We start from the raw sequence: 22,440 nt of genomic DNA on the forward strand, positions 1-22,440 counted from the left end.
TCGGAAACGCCTGTTAATGGATTGGCTTCATCGGCGCTCCAGTACTTTGCGACTCTATTGTACTCTATGATTTTTACTCACTGATTTTTCTTAATTTCTAAGGAAAAATTTCCTGACGAAAACCCAGGATTTTTCCTTATTTTCTCCAGGAAGCAACAAATTTCTCTCCAAATTTCGGGGGTGAAAATCAACTTTTTCATCTTGAAAGTATCTGATTCATTAGGACCACCAATTTAAAAAAACTTGACTTGACCCACGAGAATAAAATCTCGCACTACGATTTTGGCGAGCTCCTCGACTATTCCTCACCCTGCAGCCTGATTTTTGAAATTTATATCGGCACTATTGTAGCAACATTTGGAGTGCAATTTAATTCAGGGAGCTTATTGAGGGCTAACCAACAATACAGCATACACTGACAATTTTGGCAAAAATAATTTACCGCTTTTGCCGCATTCTACAGTATAAAATATGTAAGCCAATGATTTCAGTTTTTTTCCAATTCTGTAGCGGAGCACTTCAATGACGCTGTGATGTATGGAAACATTGCAAATCCATCCTTAAAATTACAAGAATGGCGAAGTTTTCTCTTCGTTCTGCAAAATCGTCGGGTGGCAGATAGGCGGTAATGTTCATTAGTCTTCGTTATAATTTTTTGGAGAGCGGAAAGTTCTCTTTTAGAAATAAAAAAAAACGCTAATATCTTGGTTAGGAGTTACTTTCAATTATTTTTTTTTCCAAAAATCGTGTTCTGTGTGACATTTTAATGAGAAAACAAATATTATATGATGCTTGTATTCGCACCTTGTCTTATGGTTCATTAGATAAGGAGATTAAACAGAAAGACAAGAATGGAAATAAATTAGTTTATTGTAAAAAATACTTTGTTACAAAAAGGTATCATTCGTTAATAGCATCAGTATTGAGAGGGATGAAATTACGAAAGAGTAAAAACTTATTCGAGTATAAAAGTGTTTTAATAAAAGTAAGTAAAAATGATGTAAGTAAAAGAGTTGATAAACTTATGAGGCAGACAGGACATATTATGCTTGAGTAAAATTAGCTTTACAGGCTTAATATCACTCAGATGACTTACGGTTTTCTTCAAGAACTATAATTCTCTATCTCTAGAATTTTTCAGTGGCAAAAGCAGTAAGTACATTCATTTTAAAATTTGTTTTCCAAGACAGACTCATGCAAAAGTTTAATTGGTACTGCTGATCTCAGGGTTTTTTTTTAATTCATTAATTTATTTTTGAAATTCCCTGGTGTTTCATGAAAATCTCCTAAGTTCTGCACAGATGGATATTCAGAAATTTGACTAATATTTGGTAGAAAAAGATTTATAACACTAGTTCAGGCAAAATTTCTCCGAATGGAGCCTTTTGAATATATGAAATTCAGAGGTTTTAGGGTTATCTCAATTTCTTGATATAATTCCTGAATTTTCTACAAAAAATCTAAGATATTGTCTCTTAGTTTCAAGTCAGAACTTAATTATTTTCAGTTGCTTGTTCATAAATGTCTTCAAATATAATATAGTTAAGGTGATAACTTTGCTGAAAATACTCGAGTTTATTTACAAAATACTATCTTTAGCCGCTATAACCCCTGAAAAATAATACTTAACAGTTTCAACAATACTAGCTACTGTTGTAAAAATTACCCTTTTAAGGGTCAAGCAGGGTCTGAATTACAGATCGTTGTAGTATACAGTACTCTCTCTCTACATAACAAATTCGCAACAGATCAAATGATTTTTAATTATAGAGAAATTTCCATTAAATAAGCGTTACTCAATGAGCATAGGAAGTTCAAGGGACCAAATGATTTTTTTGTTACTGATAGTGAGAATTTTTTGTTATAATGGGCATAGCCGTAGAATGTGGACAGGGAGTACTGACTGTACTAGCTAAGACTCATGAAGATGGACTTCGTAACTAAATCAAAGACATTCAAGTTGGAGACTGGTCCTAGGGATGTCGATACTTATCCGATACTTGCAAAGTATCGATACTTTCGATCGATACTTAACGATACTCGGCATCGATACTCCACGATATCGATACCATGCAGTATCGATGCCAAGACCCCAGTATCGACGGTATCGATACTTAATCTGATTTGGCCATGAAGAAGGCCTCTTTTTCTTTTTTAAAAAATTCTCTCCCCGCTATTTCACCTTCATGATGCACTGTGACAAACGACGGAGTAATCAAGTTTCTCAAGATGATTATACTTCAATAAAAATGGTAAAAGCTCAGTTCGATAACTGTAGTTAAGGGCTCAAAATAGTTGACTAATGACGCGAACAGGGCTTTTTCGAGAGAGGCGTAAATCTGGCGGAATTTAACGCCGACAGACATATGCACACTCAGAATCACGGCATAATTCAAAAATAGTATCGATGGTATCGATACCTCATAAGTATCGATACTTCAGCTCGATGATCGATACCGGTATCGATGCTTAGAGTCGATACCAGTATCGATACCGAGTATCGATACTTCCCTGAGTATCGACATCCCTAACTGGTCCAGAAAAATAATTTAAGTTAAATGTTAAAAACATAAGTAAAAAAAAGAGGATGGGGATGAATTAAATTATGTTCCTATCTACAGTGTTAATTTGTCCATCAATTTAACATTACTAACTCTACTATTTTGCGCCTTTGACGAAATAAAAACAATATTTTGAATCTATCAGACTATTTCATAAAAGGGTACCTTCAGAAGTCGGAGTGAAACTGGATACTTCTCGTGGTGAAATGCACTTACATAAAAAGCCTGTTTACTTTTGAAAATCTTTGGTTGAATTCATGGTTTACAAATTATTAAAAATTCAATAACCCTTATTTGATGATCAAACTGAAGCTCAATCCAGCTAGCTTCACAGGGTACTTTGCATATTGGCTCTTGTAGGTTTATGACCCGACAAATTGTTTTAATATGAAATTTCTGTTGAGTTATTGCTCTAAAGTAGTATCATCTTGTTGGCGAAATAAATAGTCGGACTACAGTGGACAATGTTGCTATTTTGTTAAAGAATGGACCAGACAAGCTGGGAATTTGAGCATTATGATGTGCGTTCTCTCATTATAATTTCGTTTAGAACATGATTTGTGCAGCGGAGATTACGGAAAACTCCTCGCCAAGATTTTAAAGTTTTTTGATGCAGAAATTCAAACTTCTGTCTCATTAAAAAAAACGTAATCAACGTAAGGTAAATTGCTTACTGAATGTCACCACTTAAATGGTTTCTGGGGTATGAAAGTATGGCTTCCTCAATAACAGTGCTTCGGCTCAACTGTTGCACATTGCTCATATAATATACATTGAACAATACAGAGCTGGGAAGGAACTCCGCTCGATCCCAAGAATCCTTGTGTAGACTTTGGTTTTTCTTGTGAGCAAAAACTACAAATTTTTCATAACCAGTGCTAAATGAAAACGTTGATAACTTAGTAAGGAGTTAGTTTCAGTAATGTGATCGTTTCCTCCACAAAGCACATTCTACACAAGTCTTTAAAGAGAAAACACAGTTGAGAACACTTAAAATTATACCTTGTTTAGTGGTCCATTACTGAGTGTTAGCAGGTAGGACTCATTTTTGCGGAAATTTTATTGCGCAACATTGCAAAACTGCCACAATATTTAGTTGAGGAACAATCAAAAAGTACTTAGGTCAGATTCAGAATTGTTATTAAAATCTTCGCAAGGTTCCAATCATAATTTTTCCCACCAGTTTTCTCATTGGTCATGGAAAAATGGCGCAACCTTTGATTATTTTGAGGCATGTTACAGATATTACGGCAAAAACAAATATATCTTATCATTCTCATTAATCTTCAATATTCTGAACGTAGAAAGAAAAAAATGGTGGAAACAGTTGAAGATTTTTCTTCTCATGATGTCCGAAATACCCAGCGCTGCCTTTTTCCTTCTCCGTGATGGTAGCCGAAGTTTTGACGGAAAATTCAGAAGTTTCATGATTTGAATTATTCAATCTTAGATACTTCCGTGCTATGGAAAAACGCCGTATGATTATTCGAGAGTTCCAAATTTCTTTCAATAAAATGGTTAATTTTGAGGAAAGTTATGAATATTTTTCCTTGAAATGTTCAGTAACTTCAGGTGATATTGCAAGCAACATTATCTGAAAATTTGGAAGAAAAATATTCAAAGGTTTACCAGGAAATTCGTGTTTTATAAATGGAAATTTGGCAACGCCTGAATGTTCATACAGCATTTTGCCTTAGCACAGCAGGATAGGAAAGAGCATCAGTTCAATCTTTTAGAGCACCATACCCAAAAAAAACCCGAACCCACACAAGTCAACAATCGAAACAAAAAAAGGATAATTTATCGTATAACTCTTCGTATACGCATTCCTAAATGTAAATGGCCTCAAACTTCAAAGGTACAAGAACTGCTGAGAATATGTAACTCTTAAAATGGAACTGAGTCCATTGTCAGTTCTCTGAACTAAAATTTGCCAGCAGCAGTTGAGAGTCTTATATTACAATAGATGGCAACTTTTCTGAGCTTTGCTAAACTTCTTAACGCGGTAACTGTCCTCAGAGCAAGCAGTACAATAGTTGATTACTTCTTTATTGTATAATTGTATTACTGTACAGTTGAGCATTAAAGAACCACAAATTTTCCTGATTTTGGCTCAGTGATTTTGACAGCAATAACTTATCATTTTAAAAGCAATAGATATTTTGTTTCCGGTTTTCTTAAAGAATCTGTTACGAATTCTTCATAAACCGACTTTCAACCTCAGGGAATGAGTTCTAGGATGATATTGAACTGTTAAGTGACTGATTTTTACATGTTTTAGCCTAAATTAATTGTTAAGCAAATAAAACAAATACAAATAACAGCAGAAGGAAAAATTCGAGAACAACAAAAATAAATACTCGCTTCTGCACATGGATTATTGATATTGTAAACGCATTTAGACAGCTCGGACATACTCAACGTGACTCTTCACTATTGACACACAAGTGAGTATTTATTTACGTTGTTTTTGATTAACTAGTAAGTCAATAGATTCAAAAACAGAGCCAGTAATATTAGATTTATGGAAAAACAATCAATCTCTTCCATACTGTCATGCCTTTTGGCAGGTTGGTCCGCCGTTCGCAATACTAGAGCATCAAATTCTGCCCTAGTCAGACTCTTAACTCACTCCTAAAATCCAATTCCTTTAACAGACACATTATTTTTTAAATCTCTAAATATCAATAGAATTCTTTTGCTTAAACGCTGCCAACTGTGAATAAAAGACCCCAGAACTATCACCAAACTTTTGGTGCTTGCAAATACTTAGGAGAGTGACATACCTAATTCCATGAGGAAAGAAGTTGAGTGACAGCTGATCAAACGGTGAAAAGACCTACATATCATGAAACAATATTCATAACAAACTTTGGCAAATTCATTGCTAAAACAAAACAATTTACTGATTCGATTACCTATTAGAAAAAACAGAGATAGCACTCCTTCAGTTTGGTGAAACCTCTTTTTATCTCCTATTCGATACCATATTGCACTAGGAGTGAATACACAAAGAAACCTGGACATGTACTCTTTTGACGTCAAGAATAACAGGGAACAAAAAACTTCAGAATATTTGACAGAAAACCAGAAAACTTTTTTCCAGAAAAATTCTGCACGTAATTGAAGCCTGCAAAATTGAATCCTACAACCAGATCTATCTGATACATCGAGATGGTCTTTAAGATAAACATTTTTGCATAAAATATGATTGTGCATCATTTCTTAATTATTCTAGGATTATTTTCTAGTTCTTGGAAATTTTTTTCCTGTAGTGTCAGCCAATGAAAATATTATTTTATATTACCAAAAAAATGATTATTGCACAAGAAACAAACTAAATTCTGTAAAAACTCTGTAAGAATTCAGCACACTGGTAAAAAAAATTAAACTGTTGCAAGTTCATACAGAGAGTGAAAAAAATAATTTTCTCCCCAACTTTTTTTTTTTTGATCATGACAATAGCTAATCTGACAAATGAAGTTTTGAAGAAAAAATTGTGATGAGATAAACACAGATAAGTTGTGGATCCGTGCATATCTATTTGACTTAGCAGAAAAGTAAATAAAAAAGGAGAGTTCTTTTCCGAACCATATGTTTTTTAAAACTTCAGGGAAAATAAAACATTCATTTGAATTCAAAATTTTTCAGTCTTATTACTCAAAACTATTATGTCGAGTAATCAGACGGGTGAAATCACTCCGGAGAAAATGAAAAAAAGCATTTTCCATCTTAATTTCTGACAATGATCATTAATTCTCACATTAATACTTGCTAACGTGTGCGAGATATGAAGGAAAAAAAAATTCCTTCGTTACTTAAAATAATAATTTATAAAAAAATAAAAAAAATTAAAGAGAATGGAAAATTTTTTGAAGGAACTTACATGTTGAGTTAGTTTTTCATTACCTACACATTTAATTTTATGTTTGGTTAATATTACGTTCAATTTTTTATTACAATTTTATTTTTAAAAAAATCAATTTTGGTTTCAAAGAATCAATACTTTTAATATAGGTCCTAGGAAAAATGTGCTGGGCAAACATAAGAAGATTGCCCTCAGTCTTGATTTTATCTTTGAAAATTATCAAAAATGTCAAAATTACTTGACCGGAAAATTTATCTAATCAATTTTCAAAAAATTGCAAAGCCCTGTTCATCTCATGTATTGAATGAATCCACAACTTTAACTCGAAGGGTGAATCCTATAGGAGAAGAACTTTACTCCTGGCACTAATTTATCGGTTGTAGAATTTTCAACATTAAGTATTGTAAAATTTCTTCTGTCATGAGTGTACAGAATGTGAATCACTAACCTTGATGGGACGATAAATTTTTAGGGACGTGGTATGCTATTATTCCAGAAGCTCCACATAATTCGCTGGGAATAAGCCGTAAGATCCGTCGGGACCAAGGCCCTGCCACCAACCAACATCAATTTGATCAATGTTCGTGATGACTTGACCGGGATCGAAGGATATTTCTGTTTCGTCAGCAGCTTGGTAATCGTATAAGGCTACCGCACGAAGGCCTCCTTCAGTTTGTCCGGGTACAGGGCTTGAGTCTGATCAAACATAAACAGGTAGATTCATTAGTAATAAACAAAACTAATTCAAGATTAATGTAGCCAAAATAAACCAAAATTTAAAGACTTTCGCCTTTAGGTTTTACTCCTCAAGTTATTCGGCGAATTTTAAATAGTAACATGAAACACCTTAAAGGTACTTTTTCAGTTTTTTTAGTTAATTTTTCAAGGAAGTTCAATCCAAAAATACTTCCTCTCTGAAGCTGATGTGCAAAAAACACTCTTACGACCTACCTAGAATTGAGCCATCAGTGGCAACAGAAGTCCGGAAAGTCACTTAAATAGCAGGAAATATGAATACAATAAATGCAAACCAGATTTTTTTTCTGAGTTAATGGCATGAGAAGATCTAGCAATTTGATTATGTTAAGGATATGAGCATTTTTGAGAATAAGAGTTGAAATTTCTAAGTTTAGGGACTGTATTCATTGATCAGTAGTACATTGATACAGGCCACCACATGCATGAGGATACGTTTTCAGGAAAATTAAGGTCTCATAAGCAGAAAAATCTGGAGATACCTTTCTAACTTAGCTTTTGAAAGAGGAAAAGTTAACGATCACTTATCCTTAGTTCTTCAATGTTTTGACGGATATAAAATTGGATTTCATCTTGCAATTTCTGTCTCATCCGTAAAACCGCACCGGGGAAACTAATGGTAAAAGCGAGTACATTGTTTCTTAACTGAGCCAGAAATTGTACTTCTTAATTGCAAAATGGAGTTCAATTATACAACTGAATGCCTACACTGAGGCGCTACAAAAAAAACACCATGCAAATCCTCAGACGTTGCCAAATATCCTCAGAGTAATCACATATTTTCAGGAAAACTGGTGCACATTGTTCTCTCAATAGTTCCGAGTATTCAGTTTGGAATTTGATTTTAAATTCTTTTTTTTTTTTTTTTTTTTTTTTTTACTACTTCAAATAGCCCACAAGGGCTAATCCCACGCTTTATGTCCCATCCCCCCTCCGTCCCTACTGAACCAGCCCCAGGCAACCATTGTTTGAGACCATCAAACTCGGGTCGCCTGACCGGGAATCGAACCCGGGACCTCCCGATTATAGAGCAAGCGCTACAACCACTACACCATAGGAGGCCGATAAATGTCTAAAAATTCGAGGAAAAATATTAATGACTTTTCTCAAAAATAAATGCACTAATATTTTCTGAGAGGAAATTTGGCAACATTTGAATGCTCACATGGCGTTTTTCCTTAGCCAGGCAGTACAGCGGACAAGAAAATGTTGGTGCCCAGTTTAAATTTTTGAAGAAATATTTCAAGCTAGCCCAACAGATAAATTCCACTGCCTCTGTAAAAAATATTTGTACTGAGAAAATCATTTGACATCTTACGATTTTTATCAATAGCAGCAGAACCATTCAGATCAGGCGTCGGTTGAACTTCCGGAGTTGTATCTAATTTATCACTGTCTAGTTCATTTTCACTTGAGTTCTGAGGTTCTGCGGAGCCATTTTGCATCGCCTTCTCTGATTCTTGAGCACCTGCATTGAGTCTTCCATCCTCCGTACTGTGGTTTGAGGGTTGAAGACTGGCCTTGGAAGCAGATTTATTAGATATATGTGTTGCGGATTTATTGGATAATTGTGTTCCTGAGCTATTCTTGGCAGCATTTTCAAAAATTGCACGAGCATCTACAGTTCGAGTTGAAATTAATTCTTGGGCTTCCTGAAAAAGGAAAAATTATAAAAGATCAAGATTTTAGCAGAGAGAGTGAACGGGTCAGTTGCACTGGTCACAGAATCGTTATTTGATGCTTGATTCTTGTAGATTAGCTAAAAATAATAAGATCTGTCCAAGCAGCAAATTTTTATTTTTCAAAGTTACCGAGATACCTATTGCACTTTGAAAGATTCCATTTTATGGGGTCATCCACTGCGATTATGCATACCATGATCGCTTCCTATTTGGATTCATAAACTGGTGACTCTCTCATGTCCACTGGTTACTCAACGTCAGATTGGTCAGAAATTATAGTCCTTACTAAATGAGGAGCAAGCCTTCCTAAACTAGATACAGGTATTTTCCTGGATCTCTCTTGGAACAGATGTATCTTTCAGTCCTTAGAGATCTATGACAGAGAGCTGCTACTATGCCAGTAGCGAGGCGTGAATGATCAAATATCAATATTTCCCTACTCAACGGTATGGTATGGAATCAATTATTATTGAGGTGTTCCTAGCGTACACCCTATTAATCAATCCTATTTCATCAGTTTAAATGGCAGATCAATCGATACGTCGCAAAGCACACCACGTCACTACTATACCTGTATGTTTTTCTGACTATTTGCATGAAAAGAATAGCCTTAATTTCGTCCGTAAAAATAAAATCAATGATCAAGTTCACGGAAGCCTTACCTCACTCCTGGATTTTTTGGCATTTGTTTCAATTTCGTTAACTGCATTGCTTTCTGTGTTATTTTCAATCTCCTGAATTCGAGGCTGAACTGTGTCTTGAGCAATATTCTCTACTATCGGCCTAATAGCCTCTTGACTGATATTTTCTACCGATGGGACTTTGGCTTCTCGGATAGACATTTCACTCATCTGCAAAAAGAAAGATGAGATTACCGTGTTAATCACTACAGGGTTAGCATACGAATTTAAGCTGAAAATATAGTTTAAAGTAATTTTCACTGGTATACAAATGCGGAGGAAAAATAATCTTTTGATATTTTGGCTGTGCAATATCTTGTTTATTTTCTCTCTCAAAATATAGTTTGAGTATTCAAAAAAATTTAAAGTTAAAAATTGTGAACTTGAAATTGCTTTCTTTAATCACAAGGATTTTAAGAAACCCAGTCTTTACTGAGAGGTTGGGATTGCATTTTGATGAGGAAGAGTAAAACTATTGCAGTTAAAAAATTATTGACGCACTGTCAACTTTTTTGCCCCTTCTTGACCTGAAAACAGCAAAAAACACACCAAAACTGCGGGGAATGATGGACAGAAAACACTTTGATGATCCAAGAATAGTCACCCATGATTATTACCTACTTAACTCTGCAAGATAGCCTATATCCTTTGCCCCTGAAATGTGCCTAGTAATTGCCAGAGATCTCCAGCATTTTTTCCGGCATCTCCCTTTTTTCCCTAAAGTCTCTGGAATTTTTCAATTTCCTTGGCTTTGTAAAAATCACACTCATGATAATGAAATTCAGAATTTGTCAATATGAGGTTTAACATTTTTTATTTTTATTTTAAGGCACTGATCCGCTTTTAAATTTTGTTTGATTCCCGATTGGAGAGGATCATCACGGTGTCCGCTAAAATTTTATTTTGGATTTTCCTGTTAAAAAAAAAAATTCCTGATTTTTGGTGAGAATAAATTGGCACACGTTTAATCTTAAAAACTAACAAAGATATTAAATGAAATGAACAAATGTTTCACTTTTGCATGTGCCATACTGGATGTAGTTGAAAATTCTTGACACACTCAAGATGTCCTTTATTTAAGACCGATTTTCCTCATTTTTCCTGATATTTCCCAGAGTATACTGACGGAAGATCACTCCAATTTCGGTCTTCGATTTTAACAGACTATCTTTTAATGTTGATCTTCTGGCATGAGGCTCTACACAAACACACTCAGTGTTTCATAACTGGTCGGTGAATGATTGTAGTAGGAAGATAACCTGGGGAAAATTCAAATTTAGTTAAAGGGAGTAGTTCGTCTCAGAGCGGTAGAAGAAGGGATCCCTAGTTTCTGAAACAGATTCCCTGATTTTTCCCAGAAAGCTTTCATTCCCTGTTAAATCTCAGATTTTCCGGTATTCTTTGTCTAGACATCATGTTTTAAACTAGGTTTGAGAGGAAAAAATTAAATATTACCTCTCTCCGATGCCTCTCAAGCTCAGCTAACCTTTGTTTTTCTTCCCTAATTCGAGCTTCTTCAGCCTGTCGTTTTCGCTCTGCCTCTTCTTCAGCAGCCCAGAACTTATCTCGTTCTGCGGAGTTGATTTCTTGCCTAGGAATCACTTTTTTATAAACTGTACCCTGTGAAAATAAAGGATTGAAAAGAAAATGAGAAAAACAACACTTGGAATTTGGAGGTTAAAACGGAAAAAGTTAGAGGCCCAAAATGTAGAATTTTAAGGTTAATATGAAATGGACCAAGAAACTGTTGCCAGGCAATACATGAGAGGGTATTCAAATCTCACCTCAGCCAATTGAGGACGATAAAATTTGTTCACAGTTGGGAAAATTTTAATATCAATGAGACAAGTAAACTTTTTTAATTAAGATTCGTTTAGTCTATTTTTTAAGTTAAAAACATTGCAAAATACTTTGGTGGCTAAAGTGCAAAACCATGTACCTCCATTGAGGGGATTCAAATTTCTGTTTCTATTTTAGTTTTCGAAGAGAAACAAGTAAAAATTGTAGCATGAAATTCGTACAGAATATTCTGCTAGCAAAGGAAAAAAACCAGGGCCCTATTTAAGACAGTTTTCTTGAAATTACCTTGACTTGCTTTCGAAAGAAAAGATAAAGTATGACGGGCAGTCTATAATGCTGCAAACGTAAATACAGGGTTTCCCATTTTAGCAATCAAATTATTACAGTTTGACTGAACACACATAAAATATTGTGCAACTAGAATCATCTCAAAAACAATGAGCTATTGTACTTGCATACGGGGTTAAAAACTCCTGTCAGTCACTTCTTTTTAAAAGATTTTATAGTGAATTTAATGATAGTATCATAAAAAATATATCTTACCACTGGTTCTTTTACTGGAAGTAGAGGCTCTGTCCGCGTTTTGAACGAGTAACTAGAACCTGTGCTTTTAGATAATTTCTCTATTATTTCATCTTCATCCACTTCTTCTTCATTCCTAGCATTTATTGTAACATGAGTGCCTTTGAAAAAACTGGCAATTTCCCGTAAATGTCCAGCGCAGCTTCCCTTCCTATTAACTGGGGCACCCTCACCTTGCTAAAAAAGAGAAAAGAGAATTGCGTTTAGGCAGCACAGAATTCCTTCAGTTTCAAGATATTTTATTAGATATCTTTTTTCTGGGTATTTTTATAATTTAAGACAATACATTGATGACTTAATTTGGAGACAAGGTATGTCAATTGTAGTGATTCAAAATTTTTAGGGTTGATTAATTTTTCTCTACAACAAAAAGTATGAAAGGAATTAAAAGTGTGTGGACAACAATGTGAAGGCAGAAAACTTTCTGTACTGCTGAGATATTCTAATTTTTCAATCCGCTTACTATGCAAGGAGGCAATCCTCTTCAAACTCAGAGACGTCTGGGTAAACTTAAATTAGAAAATTACAACCTTACAAAATCGGTTTGGGGTTCGAAATATCGTACTTATCATGTCCAAAATAAGTCTATATCCAACATTGGGGGGGCTTATGAAAGATACCTGATACCTGGTGTGTTCATTAGAGGAGACATGTATGAGAGAAGGCAATGAAACTTGGAGATAAATGCTCTCTAGAATCATATCTGTACTTCAATTAGCGCTGATTAGACGATGAGTTGATTACACTGATCAAACAATTTTATCATCAGATGACATTCGTGACAACCTGTACTGACTCAATATCTGTTCTGAACAAATATTAGGTGTTTAGGCAAAGTGAACTAATCCGATACCGTTAGGTTCCTCTGCTTAAATGCAACTTAATGGTCCAATTGACCACTAAGCAGTTGAGCTTTGGGTAGAATAGAAAAGCATTCATTCCCTGAGTAATTGTGTGATTCAAACATATATTATCAAGGCTGACCATTTAGTACTGAGTAATTCTGTCTTCGCATGGTCTCAAACAATTTATTTCGAAAATGCATCTAATGTTTCAGTGCTTGCTGTATGAAGGATTAAACTCAGGCATTCTATGTACAGAGAATCTGAGGATTTTAGTTTAAATTGTGCTGCGAATTCAGATGTGGCAAATATTTTTCTCATGCAAGGAGTGGAATGATTTTGAATCGGAAGGAAATAATTTAGACTCGCAAAGTACATACCCAATTAATTAAAACAAACTTGTGTAGACTAGTTTTGGGATCAAGTAATCGACAGAATGCATACATGATTTTTCCGCTATTCAATTCTTCTTTCAATTCTTCAATTCCTCCATCTAGCGGAAAAAATATTTCGATTACTACATTAGACATTGGACAAAAACTGCAAAGCACAGTCTAAAAAGAAAATATATTAAAAATATTTCCCTTCAGTTATTATAGGTAAAAATTGAGAAAAGGAAGCCTTTAAGTTGCCAATTTTTTTTAACTATGATGGCTCAACGTTTACTTTTACCTCTTTACAGAGTGATTAAAGTTTCAAATAATGAGGAAATTTTAAGGCAAAAATTGGAACTAATTTTTGCTCCATTGAACTTCCTGCACCCCTAGTTTGATGAAGAATTCGTTGGTAACAAGTTTCAGAAATGAACAATATTAAGGTGAATCCAGGGTTCCATTAGGGATAATTTAAGATTAGAGATAGCGCCACCAGTCACCACTGAGAATTTCCCTTTCCTTTGACGATTATTAAAATAATATTCCTTAAATTACAAAAAGCAGATCCACAAGATATAGATTATTTTTTGTTTAATTTCTTGAGCCAAAAATATTGGCAATTAGAATTCCAAGCGCAGAGAAAGTGCGGCTGAAACTTTCAGCTCAGCAGCGGCAGCCGAGCGCGCATCCGAATCCCTCATGTTCTGTCTCTCTCTCTCTCTCTCTCTTTGCTGCAATGGGAATTACTTTCCACCGTAGTTACAACTTTATTTTTGGGAATTTTGAGAAGATTTTTTCACTGAGTGTTTCTCAAGTATGTTGCTGTATCCCCTGAATCCATATTCTTGAATAAGTTATGGTTTTTATTATTTTGGCAAATATATACAGCTATTCTGGGCAGCGCAACATGGTGGCCAAATTGCGAAGTTCGAAGCCTGGATTCACTTAACATTATAAATTTTGTGCACATCACAGCTTTCTTAATGCCTTCATATCTTACAGTGGGAGTCTTCAAGTCACAGGTTGTTCGTCTGGCATTATTTAGCATATAAGGAACCTCTGAAGGTACTTTGTCTGGAAGTTTCACGACAACTTAGGACTTGATGGAAAAAGGGCACTTCTCCATTGGTGTTTCAAAGTCGCCCCCAATGATCTCTTTCTTATAAGGAAATTACTGGGTCATTGAGTTTGAGATTTAAGATAAAGAAATTGGTAGATTAAGCAGAATATTCAGTTAAAAATCCATCCCCTGCATTAATTTTTTTTATCCTATGAAGATTAAAGTGTTGAAGGGAATTTTGAAACTCTGCAACTGCGAAGTGCCCTTCTTGGATTCAAATCCTCAATTTTATCCAGCACTCATGTTTATAATATTTACCTACTTAGATTTGCTAATAGTTGATAAGAGCAATTGACAGCGAAAATACTAACCTCCTTTCCCAACTATTACCAAGTCATTGCTGAGTCCTTCATAACTTAGGAGTACCCTGAAACAGAGACGCAACCATTTATCATCAAAATTGAATATAGACTTAACATAACATTGGCGAAGGTAATTGAAAGTTTGGCTGCATTTACAATACGAGCGGAAGCCATGGGGCCCAAGTTTCCTTATCTTTATTCCTTAAAATGAACTTAAAACTTTCTATTTCATAACAGTATTTCTCTTGCTTCTCTTAGACTTACGGGACTGTCTAAAGGAGGTCCTTGCCTTTCCTATTCCCCATAGAGTACATAGAGTTGTAATGTAAATGGGAGAGCTGGCTCTATGTTCTGTTTGACGAGTTCTAAGCCCAGTCACTTTTTCGATACAAGTTCAATCCAAAATGGTGGTGTGGAAATTCCTATCTACTTTGTTTACATCAGACGGCAGGGTACCCGTGATCATGTATTGAAAAGTGACCCAGCATCACATCAGAGTCTTGAAATTCGGGACCTGGAAAATGCTTAGAAGTGGCCCCAGCCCACTCATTTACATTGCGACTTTATGTGCTTTATGTACCTATGTTATTCCCCCACAATGTACGCTAAAAATTGCTTTGAATTGCGTTTAAGAGGTGTTAAAATTTCAAATTACATGGAAGGAGACCTTGCAGATCCCCCTTTGCAAGATAAGTTTACCACTAAACTCCCCCATCTCTGTAAGGTCCACTCAGGGAGAGCTTGCACCAGAGCCTGCGTCAACGGGCCTAAAGATTCCAAATCCAGCCCTGAGCATCGATATCTTAAACAGTTAAGAGCTCGCATCATGAATACTACACTAGAGATTTCCTACAACAAATTTCTATAATTCTGCGGGTGCCCAATTTTGAATAAATGAGAAGGATTTGAATGTTATAAATCAGTAAAAAGCTGCAGATTTGTTTGATGCATTTCACTGAGGGAGGCCTTCAAAGTATCTGCAACCAGCGCAGAGTCGCAATGCAAGACGTCTGCTATTGCCGACTGCCTGGAAGGGAGAATCTTAGCAGTTTATCTCACCTTGGAGCAGCCCACTAGGAATTAAAAACCAAAGTACTAAAGTTGGTCCAATTCTAATTGAAGAAAAGCCCTCACAATGTGGGCGTGCTGATAAAAGTGAGGTTAAGTTCTTCTCCTTAACTAACTTTGGTAATGTGTTTTCTTGGTCTATAAAAGAACATGCTAAATGACAGCAGAAAGTCTATTTGAGAAAGTTTAACTACGATGGTAACAGCATGTAAGAAGTCCAAATACATGTGGATACTTTGAACAAAATCTAGAAACTTCCGCGACTCAGCAGATGATGATTAACAGCTATCTAAATGACTTTCAATTAAAGTGATGATAAAATATGAAAGATACTTTGTCTGACACTCCATTTGAAAGACTATAAAACGCACAAGGTAAAAGATGATATTTGAGGTGAGCATTAAGTTATTATCGGATATCCATGAGAGACTGCAAGGCAAGCGATAATATTGAGAGATTTTAGATTTACCAGTCAGTTGCAGTTTTATCATCAACCACTTCTTTCCAAGCAGCAAGTAGGTCAGCTTTATGCTTTTCAAAATTAACACTCATCTTGATGTAATTGACATGAAAATTGTGCCGAAAAAGTGAAAAATCACACTGTAAACAAAACGCGAGGCGGACCCCTTTGATCACTTTTCTGAGAACTACAGTGTTGCCAACGATGCTACAGTAGATAATAGAAAAAAAACGGGCAACCTGACATTTGGCATAGCTGGATGCAGAGTATAGATAATTGTATGCGCACATAATGAAGGCGCAACACCGACGATTTCATGTATTTTTCGCGTTTGTGATCAAACTTCAAAGGTTTGTGAAATCACACATTGAAATTCTGGCTCCTCTGGAAAAACACTTATGTACATAGGGAGTCTACATAATGACACGTACGTTCTTTTTAAACCGGGCTAGAATTTATAGTTCCAAATTGCAAAATGTAGTCCGATTGTGACAGAATTGGATAGCATTTTGCAATTCGGAACTATCTAGGCAGTACAGTAGGTTTTCAGGAGAGCAGCTTTTGCAAAAACCATTGACGTTTTTCCTCAAAACGATCAATGTTGCGGTTTGATGGTTCATTTTATAGCTATGGAGTTTCTTAACACCTCGTCATGGACCATGACCTTGTGTTGACAGATTCTTCGAAAACATCACACTGTTGCCAAAAATTACAAAAAAAGGCTATAGTTCCTTATTGCAAAATGAAGAGTCCGGGGAAGCTCATTTTGCAATTAGGAACTATAAATTGTTTTAGCACTGACTGCATAGGGAGACGACCCTGGTGTCACTATCACACACTGGAGGGTTAACCGCCACGGCACCTGAGAGATTCCTTACAATACCTTAAACAGTGGCGATTTGGCATACTCGCAAAAAAATGCTCCGCGTATGCATTTGATAGCGGTAAGAATCATTTCCACGCAGTCGTAGTCAATAATTCGTGTGACACTGGATTCATTCATGTCAAATACGACAGCTGAATATTTGATTCCCGCGGTCAGTTTTCCTCCATTAAAATCCATGACCTATACGAATCTTGACGGGGGGACTAGGTCAGTGTCCAGCTAATTGAAAAACACTAAGGACAAGTGAAATAAAGGAAAGGCCTCGATTTTTCCTTAGAGCCAGAGCATAGAATAATTATTACCGCTCTTTGAATCTAATTTATACACTTCACTACAGTTAATGAGTCAATGATTTCGCTACTATGTTGCAGAGAAAACGCGAAGCATCTTTCTCTTCCAATAATCTACTCCGATGAAATTGTTACGGACGTAATATTTGGCTGAAAGGAACTAAGTGCAAATTCCTTGAATCAAAAGAAACTACAGAATAAAGTAATTTTGTGGAGTAGAGGAGGAGATGATAGGATAGAGTGGGATAGAACAGATGAATTACTTGAATTTCCTCATTTCAAGCGTGTAAAAGTGCGTGCTTACAAAATTTTGAACATTCCTCTTACACCTAAGTCTGTATGACTGATAAAGGGATCTTCAAGATCAATGATGTATTCACTATCAGCTAATAGACTTTGACGGTTAGAATCCACGACTGGGTTCGCACAAGAACTTTTATAATGTTATGATAATGCTATTTCTACGTTTTTGAAGGCAAAAAATACTTTTCTTTTTCTTCTTAATTTTTACCTTTTTATATTGTGACATACTAGCGCTCTCTCTAATACTGTGCAACACCTCTGTTGTGAAATAGTTGCTTCAGGCGACGCCGCACGGCGGGCGGGCGGGCGGCCAGCTCGAAACGCGCATTGGCGCCTACAAACCTAAGTGGATACTTCAAGCATTGTGCAATGCGCGAAGTGTCCACTTAGGTTTGTAGGCGCCGGTGAGCCTCTCGCGCTGGCAGCACGCCGCGCCGCTCCGCTCTGTCAGGCTTTAATATTTATACTCGCATAGTCAGCGTTTTTTAACTCATTATTTTGAAATGCTTGCACACTCTGCATTGATTATTCTCATTTAAATTGATGGGGAAAAAATATGTATCAATTTATCGAAGAAGAATAATTATATAATGTATTTTTTTAAATATTGGTGGTTCCGTGTCAACTTTAATGATTTTCAAAGCATTTTAATTTTTTCTTTTACATTTTGTGCTTTTATGGTACTGCAGCGAAATGTACGCGCAACGAAACGCTCAAAATTTGACGTATTTGACTCTAAATGATCGATGTACAAATGGGTTAAAACTAAAGAATGCGTGCTTTTTGGTTTTTTTTCTCTTTCATTCATTTTTGCAGTTTCTGTCGGCACAACTGCGGCTCATTGCGATTAATGCCGCTTGGAAAAGGTTTTACAAATATTTGTCACGTTTTAAAAATATAAATTTTTTTCAAAATGAAGTACTAATTTCGTAAATAAAAAATTAAAAAAATAAAAAAAAGTACCTAAACATATGTAAGGTATATTGTGCATCGAATATTTTAAGGATAGAAATAAAACCAAATATTTACCAATGAGAATTTAAAAAGATGATTCAAAAGGAGAAAGTAATAACGATTCGTTTAGAAAATGAGCAACCGTAACAACACCTCCTTCTCTCTCAATTTCTCATTTCCATATCGTCAATATAATTTTACGTACAGACAAAAATATAACGCTTGGACCATAAGTCACTGTTGCTTATTTTACGTGTGGGCGTAAACTACTGGACGAAAAAGGTGCGCGGACAAAAAATCGTTAACAAAATGTCCTGAACCCCTCATCCGCCATAATATGTAACTCTCAGAGAAGAGATAGTCAGGTTTGCTTGACCTAGGATTTCTAGGAGTAGTCGTCAAAAAAAATATATATAAAAACAAAAAAAAACAAGGAATGATGTTTCAACTTTTTCCCCCCCTTGGAGGATGACAGTACTTTCTCTACCCTAGGGTAGCGAGAAAGTTAAAATAAAAAAAAAAAGTCCTGACCCGACACAACTCTCGCTACCATACCCTTCGACGGCACTTGAGAGATCTCTAAACATGCTTTCATTTTCTATCATTCATGTTTTCATTTTTTTTTTTTACCAAATGAATATCTCTACGCTGCTAGTGAGGCGTCGCTCAGATTTGAGAGATATTTTTCAAAACGAGGCCCAATTACGTCTCTCCTATCCTCGGCTGTGTTGCTCACGTAGCCCTTGAAGCACCACTACAAATAAGACAAACGAAACCAACATAACATGGTAATATAGCAAAGGAGAGAGCACCAGTTGATGACGGCGCCGAGATACAACTATTCGTGCTTGATGGATGTCCGTGTTGCATCTGCAAAATTGAAGGCGCGATGGCGCGAGGCTTGAACTTGCAGTGCTCTCCGCTCTGTTACCAAAGAGGTGTCGCTCAGATTCCGGAAAAAAAAATAGAAAAACGAGACCTAATTACGTCTTTTCTACCTTCGGCTGTTTTGATCCATTGATTCACGCCTTTTTGCACGCAGAGAAACGCGTTTTTTTTTCAATGATTTCAGGGACCTTCGTCACCATTTTGCGCCACCTTCCAATTTCGTCCTATCCATGCTTCGATTCACCGCGGTAGTTGCGGGTCGATTGCAGAATCGATTAGACCCTATATAGCAGTGTATAAGGTATCGATCAAGACCATTCGATAAACATTCAACAAAACCCATAGGCGCGGGAGGTAAGTGCGGCCCAGTTTCAAAAATGCCTCCAAAGGCTGACAACAAAACAGTCTCGAGGACAGCGGGACAGAATGACCGGCGAAAAAATTAGACCAGTGGCACAAATTCAAATTTTCCACGATTTCGTCTTTCGCCTCTATGGGGCCTTTATCAGCATTTGTCGATGAGTCCGAACTGGACCACAGTTTTTGAGACGCTAGATTGAACGGATGTGAGTGCGGTCGTGGCTTGTTTTGAGTAGATTCAACGTACACCCGTTTCCCTTAACACAAGTTAAAGCTTAAGTAAAAATAAAAGCAAAAGTGAAAACTTTTGCAAGACTAGTGCTTATCTTTTGCCACAAACTACCTGCAGGTGAAGTTGCGTATTTATACGTAGCGACTAATATTCGTACTTCAGGAACATGAAGGAGGAAGTGGAAGTTGTCATCTCTGGGTTTCAGGCGCCTTCCCCGAATGCCAGGGTATTCCTGAGTTCGAAGAAGCGTTGTTCAATAAGGCAAATCTCGTTACAAATGACAAGTGGAAACAAGGTAAGCCAAACTCTCAATAAAATGGAGTTGATAATGTAGTGTGCATACAGGGTATTCGATGTTGAAAAGCAGAAACTATGAGGATCTATTCTTTTGATCGGAATAAGATAATTTTTCTTCATAATTTTTTTTTCTTTTGAGGCATTGCATGGGAATATGGTTCTTCAAAGTTTCTGAAAAAATTTATTTTTCTTTTAAATTGCAGCCACAGTCATCAAAAAAATTGCAGAGATTCCAGGCTGGGTGGTATTTTTATGCGCGCTTTCCATTTCTGGTGACAGATTTAGTAAAAACTGAAAACATGGGAGGAGGGGGTTAAAAGTCTGCATGAAAAAGTACGAAGACCCTAAACATGGCTTGAAAGAAAAGATGGCAAGGGGGAAACAATCTTATTTCGGTGTAAGAAATTGATCTGTAAAAGTTCTGCCACTTGGGATTCAATCTAAGACACTCGGAGTAATTTCGTCGGTATGGAGTTTCTCCTTGACTGCAGAGTGTATGTTAAAGAGAACATTTGGGAGCATCTTTTCGTTTCCTCATTGTAGATTTATTTCGTGGAAAACCATATACCCCAGTAGCATTTTTCAACGGAAAATTCGGGATATATTGCAATTTTATCGGCGATAAAATCGCTAGGATCATCAAAATCTGAGCGATTATCCTCGATCTTATCAAGATAAAATCGCCATTTCATCGCCCTGCAATTTATCACAATATTTTTGAAATAAAAATCGCGATGAAAGCCGCTTTAATCTCGATTTTATCGAAAAAAATCGATCGCGATTTTATTTAACTGAAATTTGCTATGCGTAGCGATTTAATCACCATCATATATAGCAATTTTTAATGCGATAATATCTCGATATATTGCCACCGATACAATCGCGATAAAGATGATGATGAAATGAGAAGATGGGGATTTTTATCGTTTTTTTTTAAAATTTGTATTGTATTTCCAACTGTAAATCAACGACTGACTCAGTTTTGAGCCGAAACATCTCGGTTTTTATTAATCGTGTATTTTAGCCTTCTTTCCCGTTTTCTCCCCTTGTTTTGCCACTATAATCGATATAACCGAACGATAAATTCGCTATTTATTGCGATCACTGCTACTTGGGTACTACGTGTTTCATTCGTGGGAAATTTTTGTTTCAGACTATGATTTTCCGACTTACTGCGGCAAGGCACACTCCTGCGAGGTGTTTGATGCCCTCTTCTTCAACGTCCCGTTCAGCATGCCAAAGACGATGGATGTCATCACTAGACGATGTTTAGAGGCCAGTGTAGAAGCAATCATCGATGCCGGTCAGTTGGACTACATTTTGCAATTTGGAACCATAAATTCTAGCCCGGTTCAGAAACAACGTATGTGCCATTAGTTTCTCTCTATGCACATGAGTGTTTTTTCAGAAGGGCCAGAATTTATAGTTCCAAATTGTAAAATGCAGTCCAGTTCTCATACGTTCCATTCTGGGTGCATTAGGGTTAAACATTTGCCTATTCGTGTGAACCGACACCAAATCGGAGAGATTTAGGCAACTTTTAACGCGGTTTCGGCGGTGACTGAAACTTTTCCGCGGTCGTTGGAAGATCCAAGCTTTTCATATCGTCGGAGAAGCAGCAAGAACGTGGATCTTTTTCGTGATGTTTCAAAATCACTGTTCCCATTTTGTTTTATGAAATGCGAACAAACCAGATTGTGGATCCAAACAACACAAAACGTAACTATCAGTTGCAATTTTTACAGAAATCAACTTCACACAGAGAAGAAAAATCATGGAAAAGTTCAAGATATAACGTTGGGTGCTTAGTCGAGTAGAGAATACATTTGGACAGGAAGTTGGCAGCGTCGCACGCCGACTCACCCGTTTTTGCAGTTTCACCGTTGACGTATGAGACGAAAGAATGGGCCTCTAGACAAAGTCTGAATAAAAGTATCACGCAAAAAATGTTTCTTTCAAATTCCACAAGGAAAACGAAAAAATCAATACGATGAAAAAGTCTGGAGATCAAGTCCTAGACAAGACATACGTGTTTAAAATGATTTTTGGATAAAACTTTGCAATAAGGAATTAAAATATCTGACTCAGTTTAGAAACAACGTATGTACCATTGGTTTCCCTTTGAACGTAAGCCT

At 36.3% G+C, this 22,440-nt stretch overlaps 2 protein-coding genes across 2 annotated transcripts in view; both read right to left on the minus strand.

Moving 5' to 3' along the window:
- The window catches only part of LOC109030382 (succinyl-CoA:acetate/propanoyl-CoA:succinate CoA transferase), a 103,454-nt gene that overhangs the window by 70,193 nt on the left and 10,821 nt on the right, over positions 1-22,440 (minus strand). The gene's annotated exons all lie outside the window — the stretch shown is intronic.
- Positions 853-16,295, minus strand: Abp1 (Actin binding protein 1). The gene is made up of 8 exons (XM_019041343.2): positions 16,105-16,295; positions 14,577-14,632; positions 13,152-13,264; positions 11,891-12,106; positions 11,003-11,167; positions 9,530-9,718; positions 8,504-8,837; positions 853-7,125 (listed from the first exon to the last, which is right to left on the minus strand). The coding sequence occupies exons 1-8, from the start codon at positions 16,185-16,187 to the stop codon at positions 6,917-6,919; spliced, it is 1,365 nt and encodes a 454-aa protein (XP_018896888.2). The 5' UTR covers positions 16,188-16,295; the 3' UTR covers positions 853-6,916.

Source organism: Bemisia tabaci, chromosome 9 (assembly GCF_918797505.1).
Source record: "Bemisia tabaci chromosome 9, PGI_BMITA_v3".
NCBI classification, from domain to species: Eukaryota; Metazoa; Arthropoda; class Insecta; order Hemiptera; family Aleyrodidae; genus Bemisia; species Bemisia tabaci.